Source organism: Podarcis cretensis (assembly GCF_951804945.1).
Source record: "Podarcis cretensis genome assembly, chromosome: 2".
In the NCBI taxonomy this organism is placed as follows: Eukaryota; Metazoa; Chordata; class Lepidosauria; order Squamata; family Lacertidae; genus Podarcis; species Podarcis cretensis.
Window position 1 is genome coordinate 117,474,612 of NC_137171.1, and position 26,433 is coordinate 117,501,044.

Below are 26,433 nucleotides of genomic sequence, written 5' to 3' on the forward strand. Positions count from 1 at the left end.
TTCTTCCTGGGGAACTGGGAACTGTAGCTCTAGCAGTGAATGGGGAAGGCTCTGCTAACAATTCTCAGCACACTTGAGCTACAGTTCCCAGGATCCTTTGGGGGAAGCCATGACTGTTTAAAGTGGTACGATTCTGCTTTTGATGTACAGCGCAGATGGGGCCTCGGTTACAGAATTCTTACCAGGACCACCTGAAGAGAAAAGAAATTATGCAAACGCGTAGAATAAAAAAGGAGTCAAGAACTGTTTGTTTTTTCTTGTTTTTCTGAAGGCGCAAGACATTATTACTGCAGGATCTGGTGAGGATGAAAATGGAGGTGTGAAAGCTTCGACGGGATGTATGTCTGGGCCATAGGCAAGACCCTCATGTCCTCCAGGCTGGGAGTATTAGGCTGGGAGTATTGGAGAGTGCTTCCAAGAATGCAGCTGGTCAAACAGGAGCCATGCAAGGGTCTGCTTCAGCACTGGGAAACGCAGTGGTAGGAGTTCCTGAGGACGGTGGAATCGCCTCTGTCACACCGGGCAATGGCATAGTTGCTGGAAGAGCCCAGAATAAAGGCCTTCCTGGTGTCCTTCAAGCAAGCGGCTGAAGCCTACTGGTAGCCCAAGCCTTCAAATTCTACAATTCTATCATTCTAAGACAAGCTAGAGGCATTATCAGAGTTCAAGGACACTTGCGAGGGGCAGCAAGACCAGGGAGGGGCCACACACAGAGGGTTTGAGAGATGCATTTTGCCACTGAGACTAAGATTCCACCTATGCAGAGGGAGCTATCTACAAGCAATTTAAGACTGGATTACTCAATGCAGGATTTCCGCTGCACTCGATCCAGAAGCTGCAGTTAGTGCACAATTGCTGACAGAAGCGAGGCCTTGTCAGCATATAGCACCTGCATTTGGAGATCTGCACTGGTTGGGAATTTGCTACTGGGCCAAGTTGAATGTGTCACCGTTAATATATAAAGCCCTTACCTTGGGACTGGTTAACCTACAAGATCGCCTTACCCAATATACACCCACTCTTACCACTTCAATCGGCGGAACGGGCACTTCCAGGTGCCACAAAATACCTGTTCCATCTACACTTTGGAATTCCCTGCCTGTTGAGACCAAGCAGGCATCTTCACTCTGCTCCTTTCAGTGTTTGTTTGTTTTACAATCAAGCAGTATATGAATTTTATGAAATACAGTGGTACCTTGGGTTAAGTACTTAATTAGTTCCGGAGGTCCGTTCTTAACCTGAAACTGTTCTTAACCTGAAGCACTACTTTAGCTAATGGGGCCTCCCGCTGCCGCGCCGCCTCCGGAGCACGATTTCTGTTCTCATCTTGAAGCAAAGTACTTAACCCGAGGTACTATTTCTGGGTTAGCGGAGTCTGTAACCTGAAGCATATGTAACCTGAAGCGTATGTAATCTGAGGTACCACTGTAAATAAGAAAATACTGGTGGAACAGCGGGAAACTCTTAACTTGACTTCCCTTGCCTGCAAGCCTAAAATTGCAAAAACATCTGAGGGGTATTCCAGACTTTACCAGACTCTGATGAAGCAAGAGCAGACAGCAATGGGTCTTGTGGAACCGTTAGGGTGTAACAGCTTAATAATAATAATAATTATAATAATTCATTTTAAGGGCAGAAGCTTCTGTAGACCACATCTTCAAACGCAAATTGCTATTTGCGATGGGGCTGTGTTGTTCAGTGGTCAGAGCATCTGCTTTGCATGCAGAAGGTCTCAGTTTCTGTTCCTGGCATCTCCAGGAGAGGGAGGTCGAGGAGACTCTAGCCTGAAATTCTGGAGAACCTCTGCTGCCGGTCAGTGCGTGCAATAGAGGGCTGGATGGGTCCAATGGATGAAGGCACCTTCCCATCCTGCAATTTAATCAAAAAGACACAGAGAGACATTTGATCAGCTTCATCTGAATCGGCGGTGGGAACGCGATTCCCCCCACTCCCTCCGTTCAAAAGGGGACCGGAAATAGAGCAAGAGGCGCGTGTGTGTTGCAGCCTCCTTCCTCCTTAAAAAGCGTGGCAGCCCGATCCGGCCTTAAATGCACCTTTCCTGGGAATGTAAAGCTTGCAAACGCCAGCCACCCCCCGCTGAGGTTTGGCCTGATCCGGATTGCAACCTCCTCCTGTCCCAGAGTGATGGAGGGAAAGAGAAAGTATTGCTGGAAAGGGTTAAACTCAGATTCCTGAAGGAACTGGGAAATTTGAGAAGGGGGGTGGAACTGGAAGTGGTGTAATAATTCTCTCTCTCTTTCTCTCTTGCTCCCTCCCCTTCTCTTTCCTGCTTTGTTGAGAGGGTCGGATGCCTGCTTTTGAATGGCTGCGAGAGAAAGGTGAGTTTTAAAGGGGCAGATTTGGCCGAAATGTGGTGGGAGCTGGGGCAGATCAGAGAAAATGCAGGAAGGAAGAGGTGCAAAAACGTGTTGCTTGCGGAGCGACTGGGAAAGTTGGGCTTCCAACTAGGTTCGGGGGTGGGTGGGTAGGAAGCCCCCGCTGCAACCCCGCACCTTTTGAGCTTGTGGCAATGGTCGATTTGCAGGTTTGGAAACAACAGCATGCGCCGAGTGGCTGGCCAGGTCTGCTGTGCGAACCCCGTCTTCTGATCTAAGCTGTTACCCCCAAATCATCCTTGAAGTGGGGGCTCTTCTCTCTGCGCTTCAAAAGGCCACACCAGCATTTCTGTCCCACCTTTTCCTGGTGCTGCACATGGTTCTTCCCTCTTCATTTCATCCCCACAGCAACCTTGTGAGGTAGGTTAGGAAGAGAGATTGGCCCAGTGAGCTTCATGACTGAGTGGGGATTCGAACCCTGATCTCCCCAGTCGGACACTCTAAACACTGCTATTCCTAGGGGAAGAGTGTGCAGCTGGAGTGGGGAACCTTTTCCCAGCCCGAGGGCCGCATTCCCATCCAGGCAGCCTTCGGAGGGCCATATGCCAGTTGTAGGAGATGGGAGCAAGGCAAAAACAGGCACTGTTTGAGGGAAAAGGTGGTTGGAATAACCAATGTAAATTGATGGGAGTTGTAGTCCATCAACATCAGGGAGGGGGGATTTGAGTCTGAGACTGGGCAGGCTTCTGTTTCCCCAGCTTCTGGGACTTGAGCGCATGTTGTAAATGGCACTATACATTCAAAGCAGTATGATAATCACTTTAAACTGTCATGGCTTCCCTCCCAGGGAATCATGGGAGCTGTAGTTCGTTGAAGGTACTGGGAGCGGTTCAGAGAGACCCCAATTCCCCTCACAGACCTACAATTCTTAGAGTTCCCTGGAAATAGGGATTGATAGTTCAACCACTATGCCAATTGTGGTGTTTTAAATTTTATAGTGCCACACTTTGCCAAAATGGCTCCTCCTTTATGCCCTTTGGCGTTGTGTTCTTTTTCTTCTCTGCAGGGACCGGTCCCACTTGCCTTTCAGAAAGACACTGTCAGAGAAAGTCTCGGCAAAATGCTGTAGGGTCTCCTCCTTGAACTGAACCTGCTGTATAGCCACAGACCCGAAAGAAAAATTTGACATTACGAGTGTGGGATATTCGTCCCAATCCCTCCCACCCTGAAGCAGAGAGAGGACACCAAGGATCCAAGATGGAGGAGAGGTTAGAACCCGCAGGCCAAGCCCCACCGCATGGCGTCACGATGGCATGCCTGAAGGAGTTACCGGGTGGCCAGGCAGCGCTGCAAAATGGCAAGCAGCAGCTTGAGGATGAGCTGCCCCAGGAATGGGCAACCCAGTGCCAGGAGTTCCTGAAGGCCCTGGACTCCCGTCGCCTAAGATGGGGAAGCCCACCACGGTCCAAGCTTGGGCCGTGGGACGATGCCAAGGCCTTTCTGGCTTCCTTTGAGCAAGTGGCTGAAGCCTGCCAATGGCCTCGAGAAGAGTGGGCGGCGCGTCTCCTGCCGGCTCTCAGCGGAGAAGCCCAGCAGGCCTTTAGCGGCCTTGCAGCTGCCGAGAGGGAGGACTACAGGAAGGTGAAGGCGGCCATCTTGCGAGGGGAAGCCAGCAGAATGGAGGCGCTGCGGCAGCACTTCAGGCAGTTCCGCTACCAAGAAGTCGAGGACCCACGAAGGGTCTATGGGCAGCTCCAGGAGCTCTGCCATCAGTGGCTGAAGCCGGAGAGGCGCAGCAAGGAGCAGATCCTGGAGCTGCTGATCCTGGAGCAGTTCCTGGCCATCTTGCCCCAGGAAATGCAGAGCAGGATCAGGGCCTGGGACCCGGAGACCAGCACCCAGATGGCGGCAGAAGAATTCCTGATGAGTCCCCAAGAGGCCAAGGCTTGGAAATGGCAGGTGAGGTTTTAATGCATGTCGCCGTTTAATTCAGGTGTGGGGAAACTGTTAGCCTTCTAGATGCTTCTGAAGTGCAACTCCCATTGTCCCCGGCCATTGGCCATGATGGAGTCCAATGGCAGCTGAAGGACCGCAGGCTCCCCACCCCTGCGCTACTTGGTTTTAAGATAATTGAATGAGGCCCCATCTGCCCTGTACTTTTAAAGCAGCCTTGTATCACTTTAAGCCGTCATGGCTTCTTCCCCCAGTGAACCTTGGGAACTGTTTATTGAAGGTGCTGACCCTATTCCCCTCATGGAGCCACAATTCCCAGCACTCCATGGGACTGTTAAAGTCACCTGGAAATTGTAGCTGCGTGAGGGGAATAGCGGGTCTTCTCACAACTTTTCCTGCTTCAGTAACATTCAATTGCTAGTCTTCAGCTAAAATTCAAGGGCTAGTCAGGGCCTGCTTTGGCATACAGAAGTCTCTTCTAGTCTTTCACCTCAGGCAGCAAAATACCTTGAGCCTGCACATGGGGCATCCATGACAGGAGAGGGGGAAGTAGCAGGGAGGAGAACAGCCACTTCCACCCCCCAAAACAAACCATAATTCCCAGCTTTCAACTAAAAAGAACAGAGAAAGTTTTTGGCATTTTTGAAAGCTGTGCTATCTATCTATCTATCTATCATCTATCTATCTATCATCTATCTATCTATCTATCTATCTATCTATCTATCTATCTAAATTTTTTATTAAATTTTCTCTTTCACAATTTTGAATACTCATTTAAACATCCATAAATTATCAACGACTTCCCTTCTTCTCTTTCCATGGTTCATTTTGCATACTCTAAATCCCTGCATATTTTATATAAACTAAACCATTCAGTATTCCATTATTACATCCATCACAGCTTATTTACACTGTTGAATTTATCTTAATGCTGCCAACATTTTCAAGTGAACACAATTTCCCCCCATATGTTCAATTAACCTTTTCCAATCTTCTCTAAACATATGCTTGTCTTGCTCTCTTATTTAGGGAGGCTTTTAATGTTTGATGTAGTACAGTATTTTAATATTTTTTTTTTGGAAGCTGCCCAGAGTGGCTGGGGAAGCCCAGCCAGATGGGCGGGGTATAAATAATAAATTATTATTATTATTATTCTGTATGCTAAGTCTGCAAGCTGCACATAATCTGTCAACTTAAGTTGCCATTTTTCTTTGGTTAGGACCTAGCTTGTTTTCAATTTTTGGGCTAACAAAACACGGACCGCAGTAGTGGCATACATAAATAATCTTTTTTGACACCTGGGGATTTCTGTCTAAATTATCCCCAACAAAAAGGACTCTGTTGTTTTTTGGGGAAAGAACTTTTTAAAAAAAAATTCAATTCATTTTGGATTATTTCCCAATGTTCTTTTACCCTTTTACAAGTCCACCACATATGAAGGAACGTTCTCTCAACCTCCTTGCATCTCCAGCACTTATGTGATTCAGTCTTAGACATCTTAACTAGCGTGCTCAGAGTTAAATACCATCTGTAAATCATTTGCGTGTAGTTCTGCTTCAAAGAATAACATGCTGTGAACTTCAAATCGCTTTTCCAATTACAGATAGGTAGCCGTGTTGGTCTGCCATAGTCAAAACAAAATAAAAAAATTCCTTCCAGTAGCACCTTAAAGACCAACTAAGTTCTGAAGAAGTGTGCATGCACACGGAAGCTCATACCAAGAACTAACTTAGTTGGTCTTTAAGGTGCTACTGGAAGGAATTTTTTTATTTTGTTTTCGCTTTTCCAAGGTTTTCCCAGTGATTAAAATCTATATTATGTCCTACAGTATATCTATAACCCAGTGTGTCATAGAGGCTTTGGCAAGCTCATCTTTTGCTTTTTTAATGCCATTTATGAATTGCTTTCCCAAAAAATACCTCAACGATAAAAGTAACTTTAAAACAATTCCACGTGTGAAAGCAATTATGAACAATTCCACACTCCAGTAAGGTGCTGTAACTCTCCATCAGTTTGACTTCACCTACCAAGGCACACTCTTCCATCGTCTTCCAGCAGCAGGAATAAAAAAACTATTTCAAATCCAGTATGGATATAGGCTGAGGTAAAAATCTGCACTTGAAAGGATGGTTGAACAAGGAAGGCCTTCAATATGCGCCAAGCAGACGATAGAGGTGACACAAAATGCCCAGGTGCTTTTCTTACTTGATCCCACCCCTTTTGTAAGAAGCTCCCCTGCTTCGCTTTGTCCACCTCCTGCCCTCCTGCGTCTTCCCCATCCTGAGTGGGACCTGTGTTGTTCTTTTTCAGATGCCGGTGGAGGAAGTGCCCACGAGCCCCTCAGAAGCCAAGGGGGCACCTCGGAGGCAAATCTACATAGAGGCTGATGAGAAAGCAGAAAAAGACCTCTGTTTGCTGGGTGAGGATTCATTGGGCTAGCGCAGCATTTATTCAAACTGGATTCCTGGGATCGCTCCGCGGCTTTTCAGAGGGTCTCGCAATGAGAAAACTAGCAATGGCTTCCCCCAAATATTGAAGGACTACAAGTCCCATTATCCCTCACTGCTGGCCATACTGGCTGTGGATGATGGGAGTTAAGAGTCCAGCAACTTCTGGAGGCCCACCATGTTGGAGAAAGCTGTTTTAGGGGACAAACAAAAATGGCTGGGGTTCCATTTGGCACTCCTATGACATCTGTGCTTGTTATTTCTGGGCTCAGAGTGCAGCAAAGAGGGGCTAGCTTCCATGTGGCCTCCACACCAAGGAACAAAATGTCTGGGGCTGACATAGTTGTTTCTTCCAAGCCCTGGGTATTGTGTGGCATCCTGCCTTGTAAAACAGACGCACTGGTTGCCAGTTTGTTTCAAGGAGCTTGCTCACATGTCACATTAGTGTTTAAAGTCCTACATGACTTAGGCCTCAAATATCTGAGATGACCTCTGTGGCGATCACACAGGGCCCCCAGACGTTTGACGGTCTGTGACCCTGTGCCACCACTGTGATAGCTTTCTTCGCTGCCACCACCCCGTTTCTCACGGGGACACACGGAGTCCAGACAGTTGTTAACATTAACAAATAATCAAGTTTATTTTTAAATGCAGGAACAAGCTTACGGTTCCAGTTAATTTTTCTTGTCAGTTTCTTAATCTTAGTTCTGAACAACTTCAAACTGATTATCCCCAACTATCTATCTGACTCCACCCAACAATTCCTCTCACTCTCTCACGGTACAACTCGACCAACCCGCACCTAATCCTCCCTCTTCCTTCTTCAACTCCCAAACCTCAACGCCTCTCAAAACTTCCCACTCTAACTTTTACTCCCCCCTTGCATTCTCACTGGCCAATCACATCACACTCATTTTAACCCTTTCCTTATGACCCACCTAGGAGGCAAATGCCACAGACCCTCCCGGGTGTTAAGATAAGCAGAGGGGGCCCTCTTGGTAGTTCTGCTCACCCCAGAAGTTCAGGGTGGGGTAGCCCAAGAGAGAGCATTCTCTGGCATCCCCAAGACTGTGGAACTCCTTACTCTCAGAGCTGTTTCTGGCTCCTGCATTATATAGCTTCTGACTGTGATTTATTTTAAACTCAGTGCTGATTTTCTAGAAGAATAGGTGTTGGAACTCACCATGAACGCCTCCCTCGTTCTCTTATAATGGCAATTAATGTTCCGGTGAGTTTCAGCCAAAAAAAGCCCTGTTGAAATTTATTTTCCTAGTGGGTTTTAAATCGCTGCAACCTGCCCAGGACCTTATCGGGAAGGGCGGATAAGAAATGGACTCAATCACTATTATTGGTATCTGAAAGATTCCCCTCATTTACAGCCAGCGGAATAATGTCACCAAGTCATCCCAGTCCGGTGCTTCCTCCCGAAGAACAAGAAATAGTCAACACTGAGCTTTCTGAGGTATGTGAGGTTCTGGGGTGGGAAATAAGTTTTGACCAGAGGGCGACATTTCCTTCTGGGCAACTTTCCAGGAGCCACACAGCAGTAGGGCCAGAGGCAAAAGTGAATGGAGTAACAAGTGTGAATTTTACCACTTGGAGAGTAGGACTATATCTGTACGTTCACACATGCTTATGTGCATGCGTGTGCACCCCCCCCCCCACACACACACCGTTTTTCATCCAGGCAAGCAAGAGTTCAAGGGCACATTCCAAGAAACCAAAAACACTTGAGGAAGGCATGAAGCAGGGCTGGTGAGGGGAAACATCCGAGGGCCAGATAATGTCCTGGGAGCTGCATTTGGCCCTTGAGCTTGACGTTTTGCAGCCATGATCTAATTTGAGGCAGAACAAGGCAAACCAGCTGGGCCTCTATCTCAATGAGCCTACAGTGTTGACAGTGGGGAGAGATAATGGAGAGGAGGAAAGGGCCAGTCTCCAAAATTATACAGCTATTAGAATCATAGAGTGGTAGAGTTGGAAGGGACACTAAGCATTATCTGGTCCAACCCAAGACAATGCAGGAATGAAGGGGATACTTTTATCGTTCCAGGGAAGTGTGAATTTAAACGAGGTGACTGTGGCTTTGGGCAGTGCTGAGTGGGCAGTGCTGAACACCAGTCAAGGAACCATGCATTGGGAAGTCATGCAGGAGGACTCTGAGGACATCAGCTCTCTAGGTAAGGAAGTCCTCGCCCTGTATTAATGGAACGTGGCAGAAGAGAGAATCTGAGTTTTTGGTTTTTTTAATGCATCAAAATATAATAATGAAAAAGAAGGTGGGGGGAGAAGAAATACGTTTTATTTCTTTTCAATTCTTTACGGACCAATTTTCACCATAGATGGTCACTAAGCAGTTTCCACAGCAATCAATAAAACGATCCCTCCATGAAAAGAACAGGGTGTTGTCTTGAACCCCGCAAGGCTGTTGGAAACTGGGCTTGGGTTGGCAGACTCTGACCATAGTTGTCAACCTTCCCTTTTTTTGCGGGAAATTCCCTTATTCCAGCGCTGTTTCCTGCTGCTATCCCGGATTGTTAGATATCCTGTAGACTGGCCCTGGGACAGGTGAGGCTGCTGATCCCTTATTTTCGAGGCTGTTGATCCCTTATTTTCAAATCTGAAAGTTGATAGCTATGACTCTGATGCACCCTCCTCCCTGCCCTCATCCTATATCCTAAAGGCAAGCTCATTGTTTGAGTTGGGATCCTAATGCAACTGAAACAGCCCCATCCATTGCAGAAGAGAGAAGCATCAGTAAACTTGGGGTAACGCCCCAAGATTTGCAAAGCACGAAACTTCTTTGTGGGTGGGGGAGCCCCTCAGAAGAGACCCCCCCCCAAGCCAATCTAATGAAGATTGACCATGTTCATTGGTCATGGAATGCTGGGTGGCTGTTTGTGAGGGAGGAAAACTGGAGGATGAATGAAATGGAGTACAGTGGAGCAGGGTTTGGCTGAGGATCTCATTCTGCGACTGCTTCTGCTTAATCCCCAACCAGCAGGCTAAGTAGAAAGTGTTCTGTGCTTATTTTAAAACTGTATTTTGTTGAATCTCCAAAAATATTCCAAACCATTTATCATCATATACAAAAAAATATTTTTCAACATAAATTTCTTCTTGACTTCCCACTGCTCCTTTCCTGATGTTTGTTTTTTCTTCTTTTTATTAGCTGTTTTGCAATACATCTGTTTTTATTATCTAAACTTCACTACTATTAGTTATTTCAGTAACCCACTGCTTACGTTTCAAATCCTGCCCGCGACTTCCTGCGTAGGTGATATTTTGATAGATAATCCATCAATGGCCTCCATTCTTCTTTAAACACTTCGTCATTATGGCCTCTTGGTCCAGCAGTTAATTTCGCCATTTCATCAGAGTCCCATCAGTTTCATAAACCAGCTTATTTTGAAACTTTTTAGGTTGGAATCCACAAATATTCTTTGCCCCGCAAAACATTCAGTCAATGACTATTTCTCTCAGTGTTCCTTTTCTCTCTGTTTCTCTCCCTATTCTAAGGAGGGTTTGTGATTCCCAAACCAGAGGCTGTATCCCAAATGGAAAAAGGAGACATGGGTTTCATCCAGGACTCTGAGGATGGCGAGGTATTTGCAGAAAGCACCTCAGGTAAAGGGGAGGGATATTAAAGGCAGGGCGGGGCTTAGTTGGGAGGCGGTGGTTACAGAGGGGTGCATCACACACCCTGGGATTGCTTTCATTGTGCCTGTTTTTCCATGTGCCACTTCCTGCTTTTCTTCTCCTGGATGCTGATTGGCTGGGAAAGTTCCACACGGTTGACCACACCCACATGGCTTATTCAGCCAATCCACATGTCAGAATGAGGTGGGAGAATTCTGAGGTGGTTGAACAGACTGTACCACTTCAGACTGCGTGGGGAAATGTCATTTTTGAAACGTCCCATGTAGTAGTAGTAGTAATTATTATTATTGTTGTTGTTGTTATTTATACCCCGCACACCTGGCTGTGTTTCCCCAGCCACTCTGGCCGGTTCCTAGCAGAATAGTAAAAGCACGATAAAACACCAAACCGCTAAAAACTTCCCTGTATAAAATGAGTGAGCCAGCACCTCCCTGCAGGAAGAAATCTAGCACATCAAAGAGGAAAAAACCTCCTTTGCCTGCTGTGCTGGTTTACTATTTGCAAGGATCCTAAACTTACATTTACTATATGTATAGGCAACCCCCCCCCCCGGCTTCCTACCACTTTCTCATTTAATTCTTATGACAACCCTGTGAGGTAGCTTAGACCAAGAGATGTTGGCCGGCCCAAGGTCACCCAGTGAGCTTCATGGCTGAGTAGCGATTCAAACCCTGCTCTCCCAAGTCCTAGTCCAGCATTATGCCATCCTGGCTCATGATGCAAACTGGGGGGAAAGAGGAGTTGCATCCGTTGCCAATAAGTTGATTGGGGACATCTGAAAAGCCCTGTTCACAACAGTTTGCAAGCGGAGACAGTGAGCTGATCGTTGGGATTTCTGCACATCATGCTTGGAAAAAACAGGTTACCTGTGACATCATGCATGAATCTACTGTCTCTGCTCCCTTGTGTGTGGATGGTGGCATTTTAGCTGCATAAGGAATGGCATTCACACTCTGAACGTTGGTAATGACTGGAATTCTGGATTCTTTTTTATATATAATTTTTATTAAATCTCCAAAAATATTCAAAAATATTGTACAAACCCCCCCCATAAAGTTTCCAATTGACTTCCCACCCACCCTTTCCTGATGCTTGTTTTTGACTCCCATTTTCTGAGCTGTTTACAGCACACGTGTTTTTACTATCTAAATTCTAGTTCTTTCATTAATCCACTGCTTATATTTCAAATCCTGCCAGAGATTATGTATGGGTGACACTCTGATAGATCCTATCCTCCTTAAACACTTCATCATTATGTCCTCCTAATTTGGCAGTTAATTTTGCCATTTCAGCATAGTCCTATCAGTTTTGTAAACCATTCCTTCTTCGTTGGTAATCTTTCTTCTTTCCACCCCTGTGCATATGAAATTCTACCTGCTGTTGTCACGTACATAAATTAGTCAGCTTTCTCAGAATCTCCATCCCCATTATTCCTAGCAAAAAGGCACTGGGTTTTTTTTTTAAGGACTCAGTTTGAACAGAATTATTGTCTGCGTTATCTCTCTTTGCAGACGACGAAGAACTTCAAATCAAGAAGGAGAGTCCTCCGCAAGGAGGCAGAGAGCCGGATGAAACATACAGCATGTCGCTGGAAATATCCCAAGGGAAGGCTTCTCTGGTGGCTGAGATTCACGAACAAGGATGCGAATCTGACGAGCGATGGGGGAGAAAGCCGGCGGAGGGATGGGGTGAATTAAACGAGGTGGTAGAAAGTCACGGGGCAGTGAAGGAAACCTCGAGACATGCAAGGGTGAATAAATTTCTGTACTCGAAGGGTGGGAAATGGTACCGATGCAAATCAGTTGCAAACCAGAGTGTCCACTCCGCAGCCCTGCCTTACGAGTGCCTCGCGTGCGGGAAGCGTTTCCAGAAGAAGAATTACCTGGCCAAACACCAGAGGATCCACGCGAGGCCCAAAGTGTACCAGTGCTCCGAGTGCGGGCAGAGCTTCAATGGGCGAGAAGGGTTCGTCCGGCACCGAGGGACGCACACAGGGGAGAAGCCTCACGAGTGCCCTCAGTGCGGGAAGTGCTTCAGCCAGAGGGAGAGCCTGATCAGGCACGAGAAGATCCACACGGGGAAGAAGCCGTACGAGTGTCCCGAGTGTGAGAAGAAGTTCTGCCGGAGGGACTCGCTGGTAAGGCACCAGAAGATCCACACAGGGGAGAAGCCGTACGAGTGTCCCGAGTGCGGGAAGAGCTTCAACCAGAAAGAGGTGCTCCTCAGGCACCAGAGGATCCACACGGGAGAGAAGCCATACGGGTGCCACGCCTGCGGGGAAAGCTTCACCCAGAGAGCCATACTGAACAGACACGAGAAAACCCATCTGGGGGAAAAGGCCTTGTTAATACTCTGAGAATTAATGTGGCTCTCAAAGATGCGCTGGCCATTTGTGTATTTTGTGTGTGTGTGTGTGTGTGTGTGTGTTTTGACAGACACAGACCTTTTTGTAAGCTGCAGATAATGCCTATGTTTTCAGAGCTTTTCGGAGCAATAGCTCAAGAGCTGTGAGCCTGGCGCTGGTTCCTGAATTCTGGATATCCTCAGACAAGAGCCGCCTCATTGGGTACTAGAAGAGGTGGGCAGGGCCAACTGGGAATTCTCTTGCTGGCCACGCCCCTTTTGGGAGAAGCTATTAATGATAGAATCTTAGAATTGTAGACTTGGAAGTAATGCAAAGGGTCACTTAGTCCAGCTTCCTGCAATGCAGGAATCTCAACTGAATCATATGATTCTACAAAGAACTCAACTGAATCATACATGACTCTCCAAGGAAGGAGAGTCCACCACCTCCCAAGGGAGTCCGTTCCACTGTCAATCAGCTCTTACTGCCAGAAAGTTCTTCCTGATCTTTAATTGGAACCTCTTTCTTGTAACTTGAAGCCATTTGTTTGGGTCTTACCCTCTGGAGCAGGAGAAAGCAAGCTTGCTCCATCTTTCATGTGGCAGCCCTTTGCTTTTTCCTGCTTTGGAGGGAAGGACCAGAACCAATGCTTTGGAGGGAAGGACCAGAAGGGACGCAGGTGGCGCTGTGGGTAAAAGCCTCAGCGCCTAGGGCTTGCCGATCGAAAGGTCGGCGGTTCGAATCCCTGCGGCGGGGTGCGCTCCCGCTGCTCGGTCCCAGCGCCTGCCAACCTAGCAGTTCGAAAGCACCTCCGGGTGCAAGTAGATAAATAGGGACCGCTTACCAGCGGGAAGGTAAACGGCGTTTCCGTGTGCGGCTCTGGCTCGCCAGAGCAGCGATGTCACACTGGCCACGTGACCCGGAAGTGTCTCCGGACAGTGCTGGCCCCTGGCCTCTTAAGTGAGATGGGCGCACAACCCCAGAGTCTGTCAAGACTGGCCCGTATGGGCAGGGGTACCTTTACCTTCCAGAACCAATGGCTTCACAAGAAAGGAGATTCTGACTAAACATCAAGAAGAACTTTCTGACAGTAAGAGCTGTTGGACAGTGGAAAGGCCTCCCTTGGGAGGTGGTGGACTCTCCTTCCTTGGAGGTTTTTAAGCAGAGGTTGGACGGCCATCTGTCATGGATGCTTCAGCTGAGATTCTTGCAGTGCAGGGGGTTGGATTAAGTGACCCTTTGTATCCCTTCCAAGTCTACAATTCTAAGAAGATCAATTATTATTATTACTGGGGTTCTCGTAAGCACCTGTTTTCACAAACACGGCTCATCATACTGCCCTTTCTCCAGCAGATGACAACTTTTAATTCATGAAGGCTGCAGTTTTTCTCTCTCTCTCCCTCTCCCCCCCCACCTCTCTCTCACACACAGCAGCACTGTTGAAATCATGAAGTCACACCCTTCGACAGCAATACCACACCATTTCATAGGAAAACATTCTAAAGGCTGCTTCACGTTTGATCAGTTTCTTTCCCGTTTTTGGCAATTTACTAATATTATCGTGCGAGAGTGCGTGTGTATGTTTTCCTTCTTTGGCTTTTCACTTAAAAGGTTTTTAAATTGTTCCTGGTTTTTACACTATTTTCTACGCAACTTGGAGCGGTTTTGAAAACGAAATAAAACAAGAGCTGCCTAAGATTTATATATGTATATTTAAAATATAAATAAATAAGCAAGCATTACTGGCCTGGCTTCTAACCCTTTCTAGGATTGATTAGGGTGCTTTGGATTGTGCTGGCACCACTCTTGACATTCAGAGGACCATCTGGCCTCGCATTTGCAGAAGTATCATGAAATTGGTTACATATTAAAAGTATTAGCCTGTGATGTTACCAGAAGCCAAATCCCATTAGCCCCAGCTTAACAAGCTGTCAACTTAATAATAATAATAATTAATAATTTATTATTTATACCCTGCCCGCCTGGCTAGGTTTCCCCAGCCACTCTGGGTGGCTCCCAACAGAATATTAAAAACACGATAAAACACTAAAAACTTCCCTAAACAGGGCTGCCTTCAGATGTCTTACATGGGGGTGGCTGCTATTGTTATGGAGCAGTTTTTGCAAAAGTTCACAAGCCCTTCTCAACAGGTGGTGCTGGTTGATAGGTTATTTGTTGTGACATGAGTCAAGAGCATGGGTAGGGACATGGCCAGATATTTATCTGAGAGAAACAGGTTTCCCAACTTGCTTCTAGATGTTGCTGATGCGGTTTTGCTCAGAGGCTCCATGAGGTAATCACTGGCTTTCCCCATCGCCAGGGGACCTCGCTTTTCCTCACCAGGTCATCCAGGCTGCCTGATTCCTGGCCTTCACTTGCAACTGTGGTCACTGACCATGCAATACATCTTCACCCTGATCTTTAAATCCCGCTGGGCAGCAACTGGGTTTTAAATGTTGAAACATCCTTACAACTAGTGAGTGGGCCCTGCAACAAAATGTTGCAATGAGTGGTGCTTCTCTGGCGATCCAGACACACTCCTCATTCCCATCACTCCTCCAGATTGTAGTCTAGCTAGCTAAAATTCTATGAACAGCTCACAGATCTGTCCACAGGAACATTTCATAATGGCTTTGCAGTGTGAAACTTGAGTTGATCCATCCAGCAGAGGGCATGGTTTTTATGCCGACACGTTTTTATATCTGTATCTTCCTCTGCCTTGCTTCCCCAAGGTTGCCAAGTTGCCAAGGTTTTCTCTCTCAGTCAAAATGCTACGACCACCGAGTCCTTTCTGGATTGGGTTGGACGGGGTGCACCTTTTATTTAAAAAATTACCTCTGTGAATTTCGGCATTATGTTGAATCTCCATAACATTGTAAGATCACACACGTGAGTGCTATTTTTATAGAAACAGAGATGCCAGAACTCACCATGAAGACGTCCCTTGTTCTCTTATAATGGCAATGGTGCCCATCTGAGAGGTGCCAGAACTTAGTTCTGGCTGAAAAAAACTGTTGGTGTAACCAACAATGTAACACAGAAGAGCAACACAGCAGAACATCTGGAATATTTAAATTACATCAAGATCCCTTCATGTAATTAGGGTGGGTCCTTAAAACCCACATCTCAGGAGCGTGCTGGTCAGTAATCACACAGTTCAAAGTTGAACTCTTTATTAGCAAAAACATGACAAACTTGGTTGAGTGTTAGGCCTAATGAACAGAGTAGCATATTCCCGGTGGCGTTACTCCATAAAAATCAGTTGCCGAGACTGAAAATCCTCGCCTCTGCATAGCCATCTAGGTCCCCTCCTTTCTAGGGCTTTTACCAATCAAGAGGTTGTGTAGCCAACCTCTCCTCCAGCCTTTTCATCTTCTTCTGGTTCGGAGAGACATGGGTGGCAGGGCAGCTTGTCCCAGCCAGACGGGGTGACAACAGCCGGACGCCTCCCTACCTCCTCCTCTACTTCAGCTTCTGTTCAATTCTGGACTCCTCTCTGCCACTCTCTCCCAGCTCACGAAGTCCTGTTACCTCTTCAAGCTTCCGACCCCTTCTCTTCCCAGTCTTCTCCCTCTGACCTCTCGTCGTCGTCCCACCACAAAGGGTTCTATCCAGCTGGTTCCTCCCACCATTCATCTGCATCCAACAAGTCCACTGCAGGTAGAGGCACATCTCAGCACTTACCAACAGCTGTATAGTGAAGGTGTCGGACTTGTCTCTACTGGCAAGGCATTCCACTACTTACGAGATTACCCTCTCCCGGACTGCCACCCCACCCTTCCTTAACTTCTGAGGGATGCAGAACCACCAAGAGTGGCTCCACTGCTGATCATAAAACCCAGGAGGAGGCGGCGGACTTTCTGATGTCCTTAGAGACTACTGTGAGCACCTTAAATTGAGCTCAGAAACTACTGGCAGCCATCAGCCATGGGACATATGCGCATGGCTGGGGGGGGAGGCCTTGTGAGTCTAATTTCATCTGTGGGTCAGAGATGAAGCACACCAAAGTGGCAGGACATATGCCTTGCAGGCATAAGGTCCCAGTTTCAATCTCTGGCATCTCCAGGGACAGGTAGGTACAGGCGTGGGGAAGCTTTGCTGCTCAGAGGCAGTGTGGTGTAGTGGTTAGGAGCGATAGACTCATAATCTGGGGAACTGGGTGTTAGAATTCAGGCTCGGTCAGAGGTATGTGCCTATCTCTCCAGGCACCGGCTGAATTCTTTTGACCTCCCTCCGGCGACTCCCGGCAGGAAATACACACGAGGTCCATTCCTGCGATTTTCCTCAGGCTGTGAGGAAAACACACCAACTGCTTCTCCTCCTCCCTGCTCCCTGCATATCCCCAGGGAGGGGAATCAGACTCAGACAGAAATGTATCTACATTGCTTTTATTCCTGTCTTCAGCAGTCATACAGTAAAAGATGTCTGCTCTCTTCAACAAACAGAGAGAAACTCCAAACTCCACCCATGTACATCCTGTACAGGTCATATGACACACACTGAGCTCACATCCTGTGCTCAATAAGGAGAATGGACTGCCCCTTTGTTTCCATGGCAACAGTCACATACATCCTGTCTGGCTTTGCAGCCACAAGCAGCTGACTGAGCTGCTAGAGCCTTTGCTTGCTGCAGCATTGCTGCTTTAGAATAACACTGGGTTTGCGTCTCTGCTCCTCCACATGCAGCTGCTGGGTGACCTTGGGCCAGTCACACTTCTTTGAAGTCTCTCAGCCCCACTCACCTCACAGAGTGTTTGTTGTGGGGGAGGAAGGGAAAGGAGAATGTTAGCCGCTTTGATAAAGCGGGATATCAAATCCAAACTCTTCTTCTTCAAGGGTTACATTTCTCTCAGGATAACATCCAGGGGCCACCTGTTGGGAATATTTGGTGAGATACCCACACAGCATAAGTTGCCCCCAGCTCCAGTTGAGATCCAAAATGGTTTACTCCTGTAGATTAGGCTTCAGTAATAAAGTTCCAGATGTTTATATATACACAGTTTGTAAGCTTTGTAGATACAGATACAAATAGAAAGTTATGCATCTACACCATGAAGCTCCAACAGGAATAATTCCTTACAACAACTGTTCCAACAGCAGCCCGGTTGTGAGACTCTGCACCATCATCCGCCTCCCTGGAATATGTCAAGGAAAATTTATTGCTTCAACTCGTCTCCTCCACTTGTGTTATCCAGGTTTACTGCCTTCTGACCACTGGTAGCTGGAGAACTGGACCCATAACCTGTTGGGAATCTGAAGTGAGATGCCCACATAGAAGTTGCCCCCAGTTCCAGTCACCAACAGAAGCAGCTTAAGGTCCAAAATAGTTTACTGCCGCGGAAGGTCAGGCTTCAGTAATACTCTTCCAGATGTTGATATATAAATAAAGCTTGTAGACTTTGCAGATACAGACACAAGTAGAAATAATTTGTTATTCCAGCAATTCAAGATGTAACATGGACTGCACTTTCACCTACTGATGAACTGTCATATCCTAATCACTTCTATAATAAGGTTACCAGACGTCCCTGTTTCCCGGGGACAGTTCCCGGATTTACAGCTCAGTTCCCTGACAAAATCCATCTATTTAGTAGAAAGTTGAAAAGTGCCCCCAGATTCATTGAAGAAAATCTGGTAACCTTATTCTGTAAATGACACTGGGCTGTTGCCATAGCAACTGGCTTGGCTGATCTTGCACCTGTTTTTGGTTTTTGTTTTAAATAATATTTATTACTTTTAAACACTACAAAAAAGGAAAGAAAAAAGAAAAAAGGCAAAAAGAAAAAAGACAATACAATACAATATAAAAACATTACACAACACTAACACAATAAGCTAAACAAAACAAAAACAATTTAACAGACATCATACAATTTCAATGTCATATCTTTCATTTACTTGTTTCAACGACCTCCTCACACCTCCCTTTTTGTATTCCACTTCTGTTAATTGTTTCAGCAATTCCTTTCCATCTTTCTCTGTTTTCTGTCCTATATTTATCTTAACATATTCTAACCTTATTTTTCCCCTGATACTCTAATAATCGATCTATACTTAATTCCTTATAACATTTCTACTAAAGCCATATAACTTCATTCCAACATTTTTCCAACATTCGTCAATTTTACAATATTTCTATAAATAGTCTTTAAACTTTTTCCAATCTTCTTCCCTGGTCTCGGATTCTGCCAGTCATTTCCGCCAATTCCATATAGTTCATCAACCTGGTAATCTTCTGTCCGATGCTCTTAACTCTTTTCCAAGTCCCTTCTGCAAGTCTTTGTATTTATACATGCACTTTACTTTGTCTTCTACTGATCTTATTTTTATTTTCCTTCCTTTGAGGCTGAAGAGTAGATCTCGGGGAAATTCCCACCTAGAGATGATTTTGTTCCTTCTCAACAGGGCAACCAAATCTCCATAGTTAAACCCAAAATCCAAAAGATATTTCGGGACGTCTTTCAAAATTTCCACTATTGACTGTTGTTCTTCTAGGTTCTTCTGGTAGTTCCAACAGTCTCTTATTTTTTTCTTCTCTTTTTTCCCTCCTCTTCCAAGTCTGAAGGCCCTCACAATTTTAATCTCTTCTTGACCCAAGTCCAAGTCCCAAAAATCAGCAAATTCCTGCGTGATGAAATCCATCAAACTCTCCTTCTCCAGTTCAAGTAGGGCTCTAATCCTCAAAATCTGATTTTCTTTAAGTTCAGTCGTAGATGGCATCGACTTATGGTCATCAAATTGCATCTGTAAGGCTGGGACTCTCTCTCTCTCCAACTGTGTTACTTTAGGTTCAACGGCAACAACTTTTTCCCTAGCCTTCTCCGCAGTTTGCCATGTCAAAGTAGATTCCTGTATCAATTTCTGAATAGTTTCTGTATTGATGTTCACTTTTTGTCCCAAATTATCAATTTTGGTGGTTACCACATCCACCTTCTTGTTAAGCTGTTCCAGTGTTACTTATCTTACTTAATGCGACCGCTAAGGCCTCTTCTATCGACATTCTTAACCGATTCAAGGTCAGTCCCAGAGTCTCACAGCTTTTTATCTTGCAGCTGGAAATTCCCCCAGATCAGCTCTTGTAACAGTTTCAAAAGCTTCCTCTAGAGGGAAACAGTTTCTATTTGTAATAGTCCTTTTAGACACAGTTCAAAAAATAAAGTTAGTTTCAATTTTCAGTTACTTTTACTCCTTTTTAAACGCAGACGGAGACATTGGAAACAATGTATTTCTCTTATTTAACTAACTGTCAGTGAACGTTCTAGTCACAGTCAATGAGCATCCCAAAAGACTGTTGGTTTCTGCTCTCTTCACTGTGCAGCGAAGTGCTTGTCACAAGACAGGTGTTTACATTCCACAGTCTGTGCTGTTGGGTTTTCTCACGGGAAAGGAGACTGGATGTGACGTACACTGGTTTCCTGTTTTTCACTGCTCACACAGTGTTTCTCTCTGTGCTCCAGAGGAGAGGATGCTTTCTCTGCTCCGGCAGAGGCAAGATGTTTTTCTGTAATCTACCAGCTTTGAAATGTAAATAAAGCAATATAGAGTATGTGCACGTATTCCTCATCATTCCGCTGTGCACGGGACACTGCAAATACAACATTTTTGGTTCCGGGCCCAGAAGAATGCAATCAATCTTGGGAATGGGCTCCAGTAATCGGAACAGCGGCAGAGGGACAGATCGGACGATATCTCTGCGCGTCAAGATGATTGATGAGGTATGTGCTACTGCTCCGGGCAGCCTGCCAGCATCTAATTAATGGCTTTATGGCTGGACTTTGCAATTTTATGTCCGTTTGCCGGGCACAGGCAAAGGATCAAGTTCCTATGCTGGGGAAATCGAAAGTAACTTTTAAAAGTGCTTTTGGGCTAAAGCAGCTGCAGCAGTAACGCAGCATGATTTAAAGCAGCAGAGATGACGCAGAAGGCTAATGCCAGAGTCATGATGGCCCTTCAGGATGCTTGTGGGATTCCTAAGCTCAATAAGAAAAACTATGCGGACTGGGTTCTCTATGCAGAGGCTATTCTGCGGAAAGAGGGTCTGTTTGAAGTTATTACAGACACCCCCCCAGCTCCAATTACAGATGCATGGGAAGCTAAAGATTCCAAAGCAAGGGGAACTCTTACATTGATAGTATCCCCAGAAGAGCTCTGTCTATTGCGTGATAAGACCTCAGCCAGAGAAATTTGGGACGCTTTGAGAGAGGCTCACTTGAGGACAGAAGCCGGATCTACTATGTTTTACTTTAACAAGCTGCATAATATGGCTCTTGCTGAAGGTGGAGATGTGCGTACACATCTGATGGAGATGCAGAATCTGAGACATGAGCTGCAACAGAGAGGACTCAACTTTCCAGAGGCTGTGTATTCCTTCATGATACTACAATCTTTGGGTTCAGGTTGGGGGTCTGTTGCGACTCAGATTGCTGTACAGCCTACTGCTCAGCTGACAGTGGATTATGTTACTGCCGTGATTCTGAATGAAGCAGATCGCCGGGGTGCTGGCTGCATGGGAAAGGGGGAGTCTTCACAGACGTCATCCCAGAGTGCAGTGGAACCACCAGATGGCGCCAAAGCTTTGAAGGCAGTGAAATGCTACTCGTGTGGACGTCTAGGCCATATGAAGAGGGAATGCAAATATCCCAGGGCCAAAACAGAGCAGCGCAGCGAAAGCTCATCGCATGGAAAAGGCCGAGGCAAAGGCAGAGGTCCAGTGTCCAGGACAACGCAGCCCAAAGCAATGGTCTCACGCTTCACTCCAAAAGTTGCAGAGGTCCAGAAGACGTCTAGATCTTTCTTCGTTGTTGATTCGGCTGCAACCCATCACATGTGCAACGATAAGCGACTGTTCGTGTCTTTTACACCGCAGGAAGGTGCGATTCACCAGGCGGATGACCACACAATCCCCAGTAAAGGCTACGGAACTGTTGTTCTTCACAGTTTGGACTTATCGATACAGAATGTACTTTATGTGCCAGATGCCAAACATAATCTGCTCAGCGTTGGACAGCTGAATGAGCGGAAAATTGACGTTTCCTTTAAGAACAAAAGGTGCATCATCTAAAAGAAAAATGATTATGTATTGTATGCTGAATATGTTGATTGTTTATATGTTTTGTATTATGATGATGTTGTGCAGGATGACACTTGTTGCATTGCAGGTTCTAACAAAAGTTTGCATGCAAAATGTATTCACGATTTTCATTGAAAATTTGGTCATTTGAATTTTGAGGCAGTATCTAAAATGCCTGCCTTGGTTGAAGGTATGACTATTAAACCCTGCAGGTACCACATGAAGTGCAAGGCATGCGCAGCAAACAAGGTGAAAATGGCTGCGAAAGGTAAGGTGTCTAGTAGGCAAGCTACAGAACCACACCAAATTGTTCATGCTGATTTGGTTGGACCACTAGCGCCCTCTTTGGGTGGAAATAGGTACTTCATGGTTCTCATTGATGCATTTTCCAGGTATATTTATGTGTACAATCTCAAGCAGAAATCAGAGGCTTTTCCAAGGTTCAAGGAATTCTGTGCTTGGTTGGAAAATGTGCATGGTAAGAAGATAAAAATTCTTTTCACTGATCACGGGGGGGAATTCACTTCTCAGCAGTTTGAAGCTTTTCTGTCTGAGAAAGGAATTCAACACGATTTGTCTAGTCCTCGCTCGCCATGGCAGAATGGACTTTGCGAGAGGGCAAATCAAACATTGCTTCAAGGGTTAAAAACCTTGCTGCATGATGCCAATCTTCCAGAGAGTTATTGGACCGAATCTCTCTCGTGTTTTGTTTACAGTTATAATCGCAGGTTATCTTCAGCGATTGGTTGTACCCCCTATGAGAAGATGTTTGGCAAAAAGCCATACATCAAACACATGAAAATTTTTGGTTCTGACATGTGGGTTCACTCACCACAAAACTCAAGTTAGACAAGTGTGGTTTGCATGGTATCTTTCTAGGTTATGAAAAAGGTTCTTACAGAATAAGGATGACTGACTCTAAGACCATTAAGCTCACAAGAAGTGTTGAGTACAATGCCAAGTGGGGGGAGAATGTGGGAATTTTCCAATGTTACCCTGATGACAGTGATGAGACTGAGGATAGTCAAAAGCAACCACAGCAACCCACACCCACTTTTGAAAGTTCTGATTCTGAGTCTGAAACTGAATCAGGTGATTCAGAGGATTTCAAGAGTGCGAAAGCCTCTATGCGACCCTCTGAAAGCTCTGATCAAGAATTGGAAGAACCATTGTTCACAATAGGTCACTTTTCTCCTAAGAAGGAAGAGGAGAGTGTTGAGGACTTAAGGCTAATTCGCAGGTCACAAAGAGCCACAAAAGTTAGACCTCCAAAGAGATTTGCTGATGAGTTTGCCAAGATAGCAGTAACAGCTGTTAAAAGCTCCAAGAAGGTATTTGAAGCTTCAAGTTTCCAAGAAATCCAGGATTTGGATTCAAAGGAAGCTGAGCCATGGTTAAATGCCATGAAGGCTGAGCTTGATTCCTTGGAAAGGAACAAAACATGGGAACTTGTTTCAGTAGTTCCAGGAATGAAACTGCTTGGAAGCAAATGGGTCTTCAAAGCGAAGACTGATCAAAATGACAAGGTAGTCAGACACAAAGCCAGATTGGTAGCCAGAGGTTTTGCACAGGTACCAGGTGAAGACTATCACGAGACCTATTCACCCACAGTGAGGTATGAGAGCATTAGGCTTATGCTCAAGCTAGCTGCAGAGGAGAATCTACACATTAGTCACCACGATGTGAATACAGCTTTTCTGTACGGATCTCTAGGTGAATCACTTTATATGCTTCCACCTGATGGCGTACAGGTAAAACAGGGATTTGTTTGTGCTCTGAAGAAGTCTCAAACAAAGTGCACGGTGTTGGCACACAAAACTCACTGAAGTATTGTTTTCTCTAGGTTTTCAGCAAGGGAAAGCTGATCCATGTGTATTTGTCAAAGAGGAGGGGCAAAAGAAACTGTATTGTTTGTTTTATGTTGATGATTTATTATTCTTTTGGAAAGATGTCACAATGTACATTAACGCCCTAGCTCAACTGAAAGAGCACCTTGACATGAAAGATCTTGGTGAGGTAAACAACTACCTATCTCTGGAAATAGAAAGAGATCAAGATGGTAACATTCTAGTACACCAGTCACGGAAAATTGCTGATGTGTTAAGCAAACTAAACCTGATGGATGCTAACCCTGTAGACACACCAATGACAACAGGTTATCAGGTAGATGACACTGAAGAAGCATTTTCTGACACTACACTGTACAGAAGTGTGCTAGGCAAGCTAAACTTCATTGCCAGATGTTCAAGACCTGACATTGCTGTTAGCTGTAATTTGCTAAGCAGACAAGTCAACAATCCTACTGTTAAGGATTGGAAAGCTCTGAAACGCGTAGCGCGCTATTTGAAAGGCACTATGCATTACAGAGATTTAACAATCAGAAGCCTGGTGGTCTTGAGATATTTGCAGATGCAAGTTTTGGAAGTGACACAACAGACAGGAAAAGTACGTCTGGAGTTTGCTATATGTACAATCAGGGTCTATTTGATTGGTCATGCAAGAAGCAAACAACAGTTAGCTTAAGTACTTGTGAAGCTGAACTGAATGCACTGTCTTATTCACTTAAGGATTGTGAATGGTTGTTACAATTGTGCAAAGACATGAAAATTCCTGTCAAATGTCCAATCCAGGTTTACCAGGACAACAAAGCATGTTTGGCTTTGCTGAATTCTGAAGGTTGTAAGCAAAGCACGAAGCACTTGCAATTGAAGTTGCAACATGCTAGGGTACGTATTCAGAAGGGACTCGTAACGGTGTCCTATATGCCAGGTAATGAAATTCCTGCTGATGTATTGTCCAAGATTGTATCAAGGGATCAACACTGTACCTATGTGCAGAAGTTGGGTTTGTACTGATATTGTACGAACACGCTGCTCAGTGATGTTCACAGAAAGGGGGAGGATGTTGGTTTCTGCTCTCTTCACTGTGCAGCGAAGTGCTTGTCACAAGACAGGTGTTTACATTCCACAGTCTGTGCTGTTGGGTTTTCTCACGGGAAAGGAGACTGGATGTGACGTACACTGGTTTCCTGTTTTTCACTGTTCACACAGTGTTTCTCTCTGTGCTCCAGAGGAGAGGATGCTTTCTCTGCTCCGGCAGAGGCAAGATGTTTTTCTGTAATCTACCAGCTTTGAAATGTAAATAAAGCAATATAGAGTATGTGCACGTATTCCTCATCATCCCGCTGTGCACGGGACACTGCAAATACAACCAAGACGTCAGTCTTACTAGCAGCCCGTTTCCAGGTTCGGAGCGGTGGTATTTTAACTTCCTTCACTCTTTCCTGCAAGCATATACAATCCAAAACTTCCCCCCTCTTCTCCTGCTTCCAAGGGGGATTTAATATTTTTTACTGATGGAAATTTAGTCCTTCACAGTAGGCTTTCCAAGACTTTAGCTTGCAGCCTCTTTGCTTCAGTCTATTTACAAAAGGGGAAGGCGGACTTCCTGTTTTGAACTTCCCCGTTTCAGTGCCAAATTAAGACGTTTAAAAATCCAATTCTTCACTCTACTCACGGGTAGTTGCTTTAAGATCAAATTGTCCACAGGAAAAAATCAGCGCTCTCCGGCAACAGCTATGTGGCTTCCCTCTGTGGAAAAAGCAATCAATTCAAAGCACCGCGCCGCTCACCCCACGTCACTCCGGATCCCCGAAACCGGGTTTCCCTGCGAGTAGGGGAGGCGCAAAAGGTGCCAGCCGAATCCCACGTTCACAGGCTTCACCCGCCTGTGATTTTTGGTGGGTCTCCGCCTTCGCCGTGGCGGCCAGACCCGGATTTCCATGAAGCAAATTCCTCCCAATCAGAGGAATTCCGCCATTACCAGAGGCGCCAACCCAGAAGTCCTGATCTTGCACCTGTTGACTTATCTCCTACTTAGGGTGATTTGTCCCCATGAAATAAATTAACTCCTTCCTACAAAGGCTAGGTAGGCACATATTCTGACACTTTCAAAAATTCAGCTTCATGTATCTGAAAGACCATCTTCTCTCATGCAATATCTGCACTGATATAATCAATTTGGATGCTTTCACCTCCTAGGAGATAGGAAACGTGGAATCCCAACTGTTGCTGATCTACAGCTGCAACCGCTCCCACCTACTGTGTTGGGGTGTGTGTTCACTCGTTTCCAGAAGTTCCTAAAGACTCCAGAAGCAGCTAAGTGCCGGATGTTTATTCCTACTTAAGGACATTTCTGTGGGAACTGTTCTTTACTCCTCCGCAGTTCCTACAGTGACTGTGAACTGTGTTTAGTCTGTGCCCATCTCCCATGCTGAGAAGATTGAGAGGGGAGAGGCGGCTTTACAGAGAGCAAGGCCTGGAAACTCTTAAGAGAAAACCGTTAAACTGTTGGAACTTGTGTTCAACCGAGCTACTTCTCCGGTCGAGTCCTCCAACGGTGATTAATGACCTGAGCCTTTGATGAGACTCCAGGCATGTTCCCATTACGCAGAGTATCCAAGCAGCAGCAGCAGATGAGAAATATGAGCTACACGCTAAGTGTTTTATTTCTAACTATGCAGACAGAAAAGAAAATATACATCCTCTCTCTGTGAAAGCAGAGAGGCAACTGGTACAAAGAAACAGGAAACCAGTAAACAGGAAACTGTTGGAACAAGCTCCCA

The 26,433-nt window shown here is 45.7% G+C and overlaps 1 protein-coding gene and 1 long non-coding RNA gene across 3 annotated transcripts; one reads left to right on the plus strand and one right to left on the minus strand.

The window, feature by feature from the left end:
• Positions 1 to 1,675: 1,675 nt before the first annotated feature.
• Positions 1,676 to 14,498, plus strand: LOC307208457 (uncharacterized protein). Of its 2 annotated transcripts, XM_079963038.1 has the most exons (8): positions 1,676 to 2,339; positions 2,546 to 2,756; positions 3,403 to 4,295; positions 6,600 to 6,708; positions 8,116 to 8,198; positions 8,790 to 8,916; positions 10,256 to 10,363; positions 11,908 to 14,498. In XM_079963038.1, exons 3-8 carry the CDS (start codon positions 3,594 to 3,596, stop codon positions 12,750 to 12,752), a joined length of 1,974 nt encoding a protein of 657 aa, XP_079819164.1. In that variant the 5' UTR covers positions 1,676 to 2,339; positions 2,546 to 2,756; positions 3,403 to 3,593; the 3' UTR covers positions 12,753 to 14,498. The 2 variants fall into 2 exon arrangements, with proteins under 2 accessions (XP_079819164.1, XP_079819163.1); XM_079963037.1 differs by lacking the exon at positions 2,546 to 2,756.
• A 1,408-nt stretch (positions 14,499 to 15,906) lies between these two features.
• Positions 15,907 to 26,142, minus strand: LOC307209196. The gene is made up of 3 exons (XR_013835409.1): positions 25,666 to 26,142; positions 17,562 to 18,437; positions 15,907 to 16,833 (listed from the first exon to the last, which is right to left on the minus strand). It is a non-coding gene; the product is annotated as an uncharacterized lncRNA (long non-coding RNA).
• Between the last annotated feature and the right edge of the window lie 291 nt (positions 26,143 to 26,433).

Excerpts from the sequence above, each read along its gene's own strand:
- LOC307208457 (XM_079963038.1), top strand. The coding sequence starts at position 3,594 with ATGGAGGAGAGGTTAGAACCCGCAGGCCAAGCCCCACCGCATGGCGTC. Across the intron at positions 8,199-8,789 it reads TCAACACTGAGCTTTCTGAG|GGAAGTGTGAATTTAAACGA; the intron begins GTATGTGAGGTT and ends TTATCGTTCCAG. Across the intron at positions 10,364-11,907 it reads ATTTGCAGAAAGCACCTCAG|ACGACGAAGAACTTCAAATC; the intron begins GTAAAGGGGAGG and ends CTCTCTTTGCAG.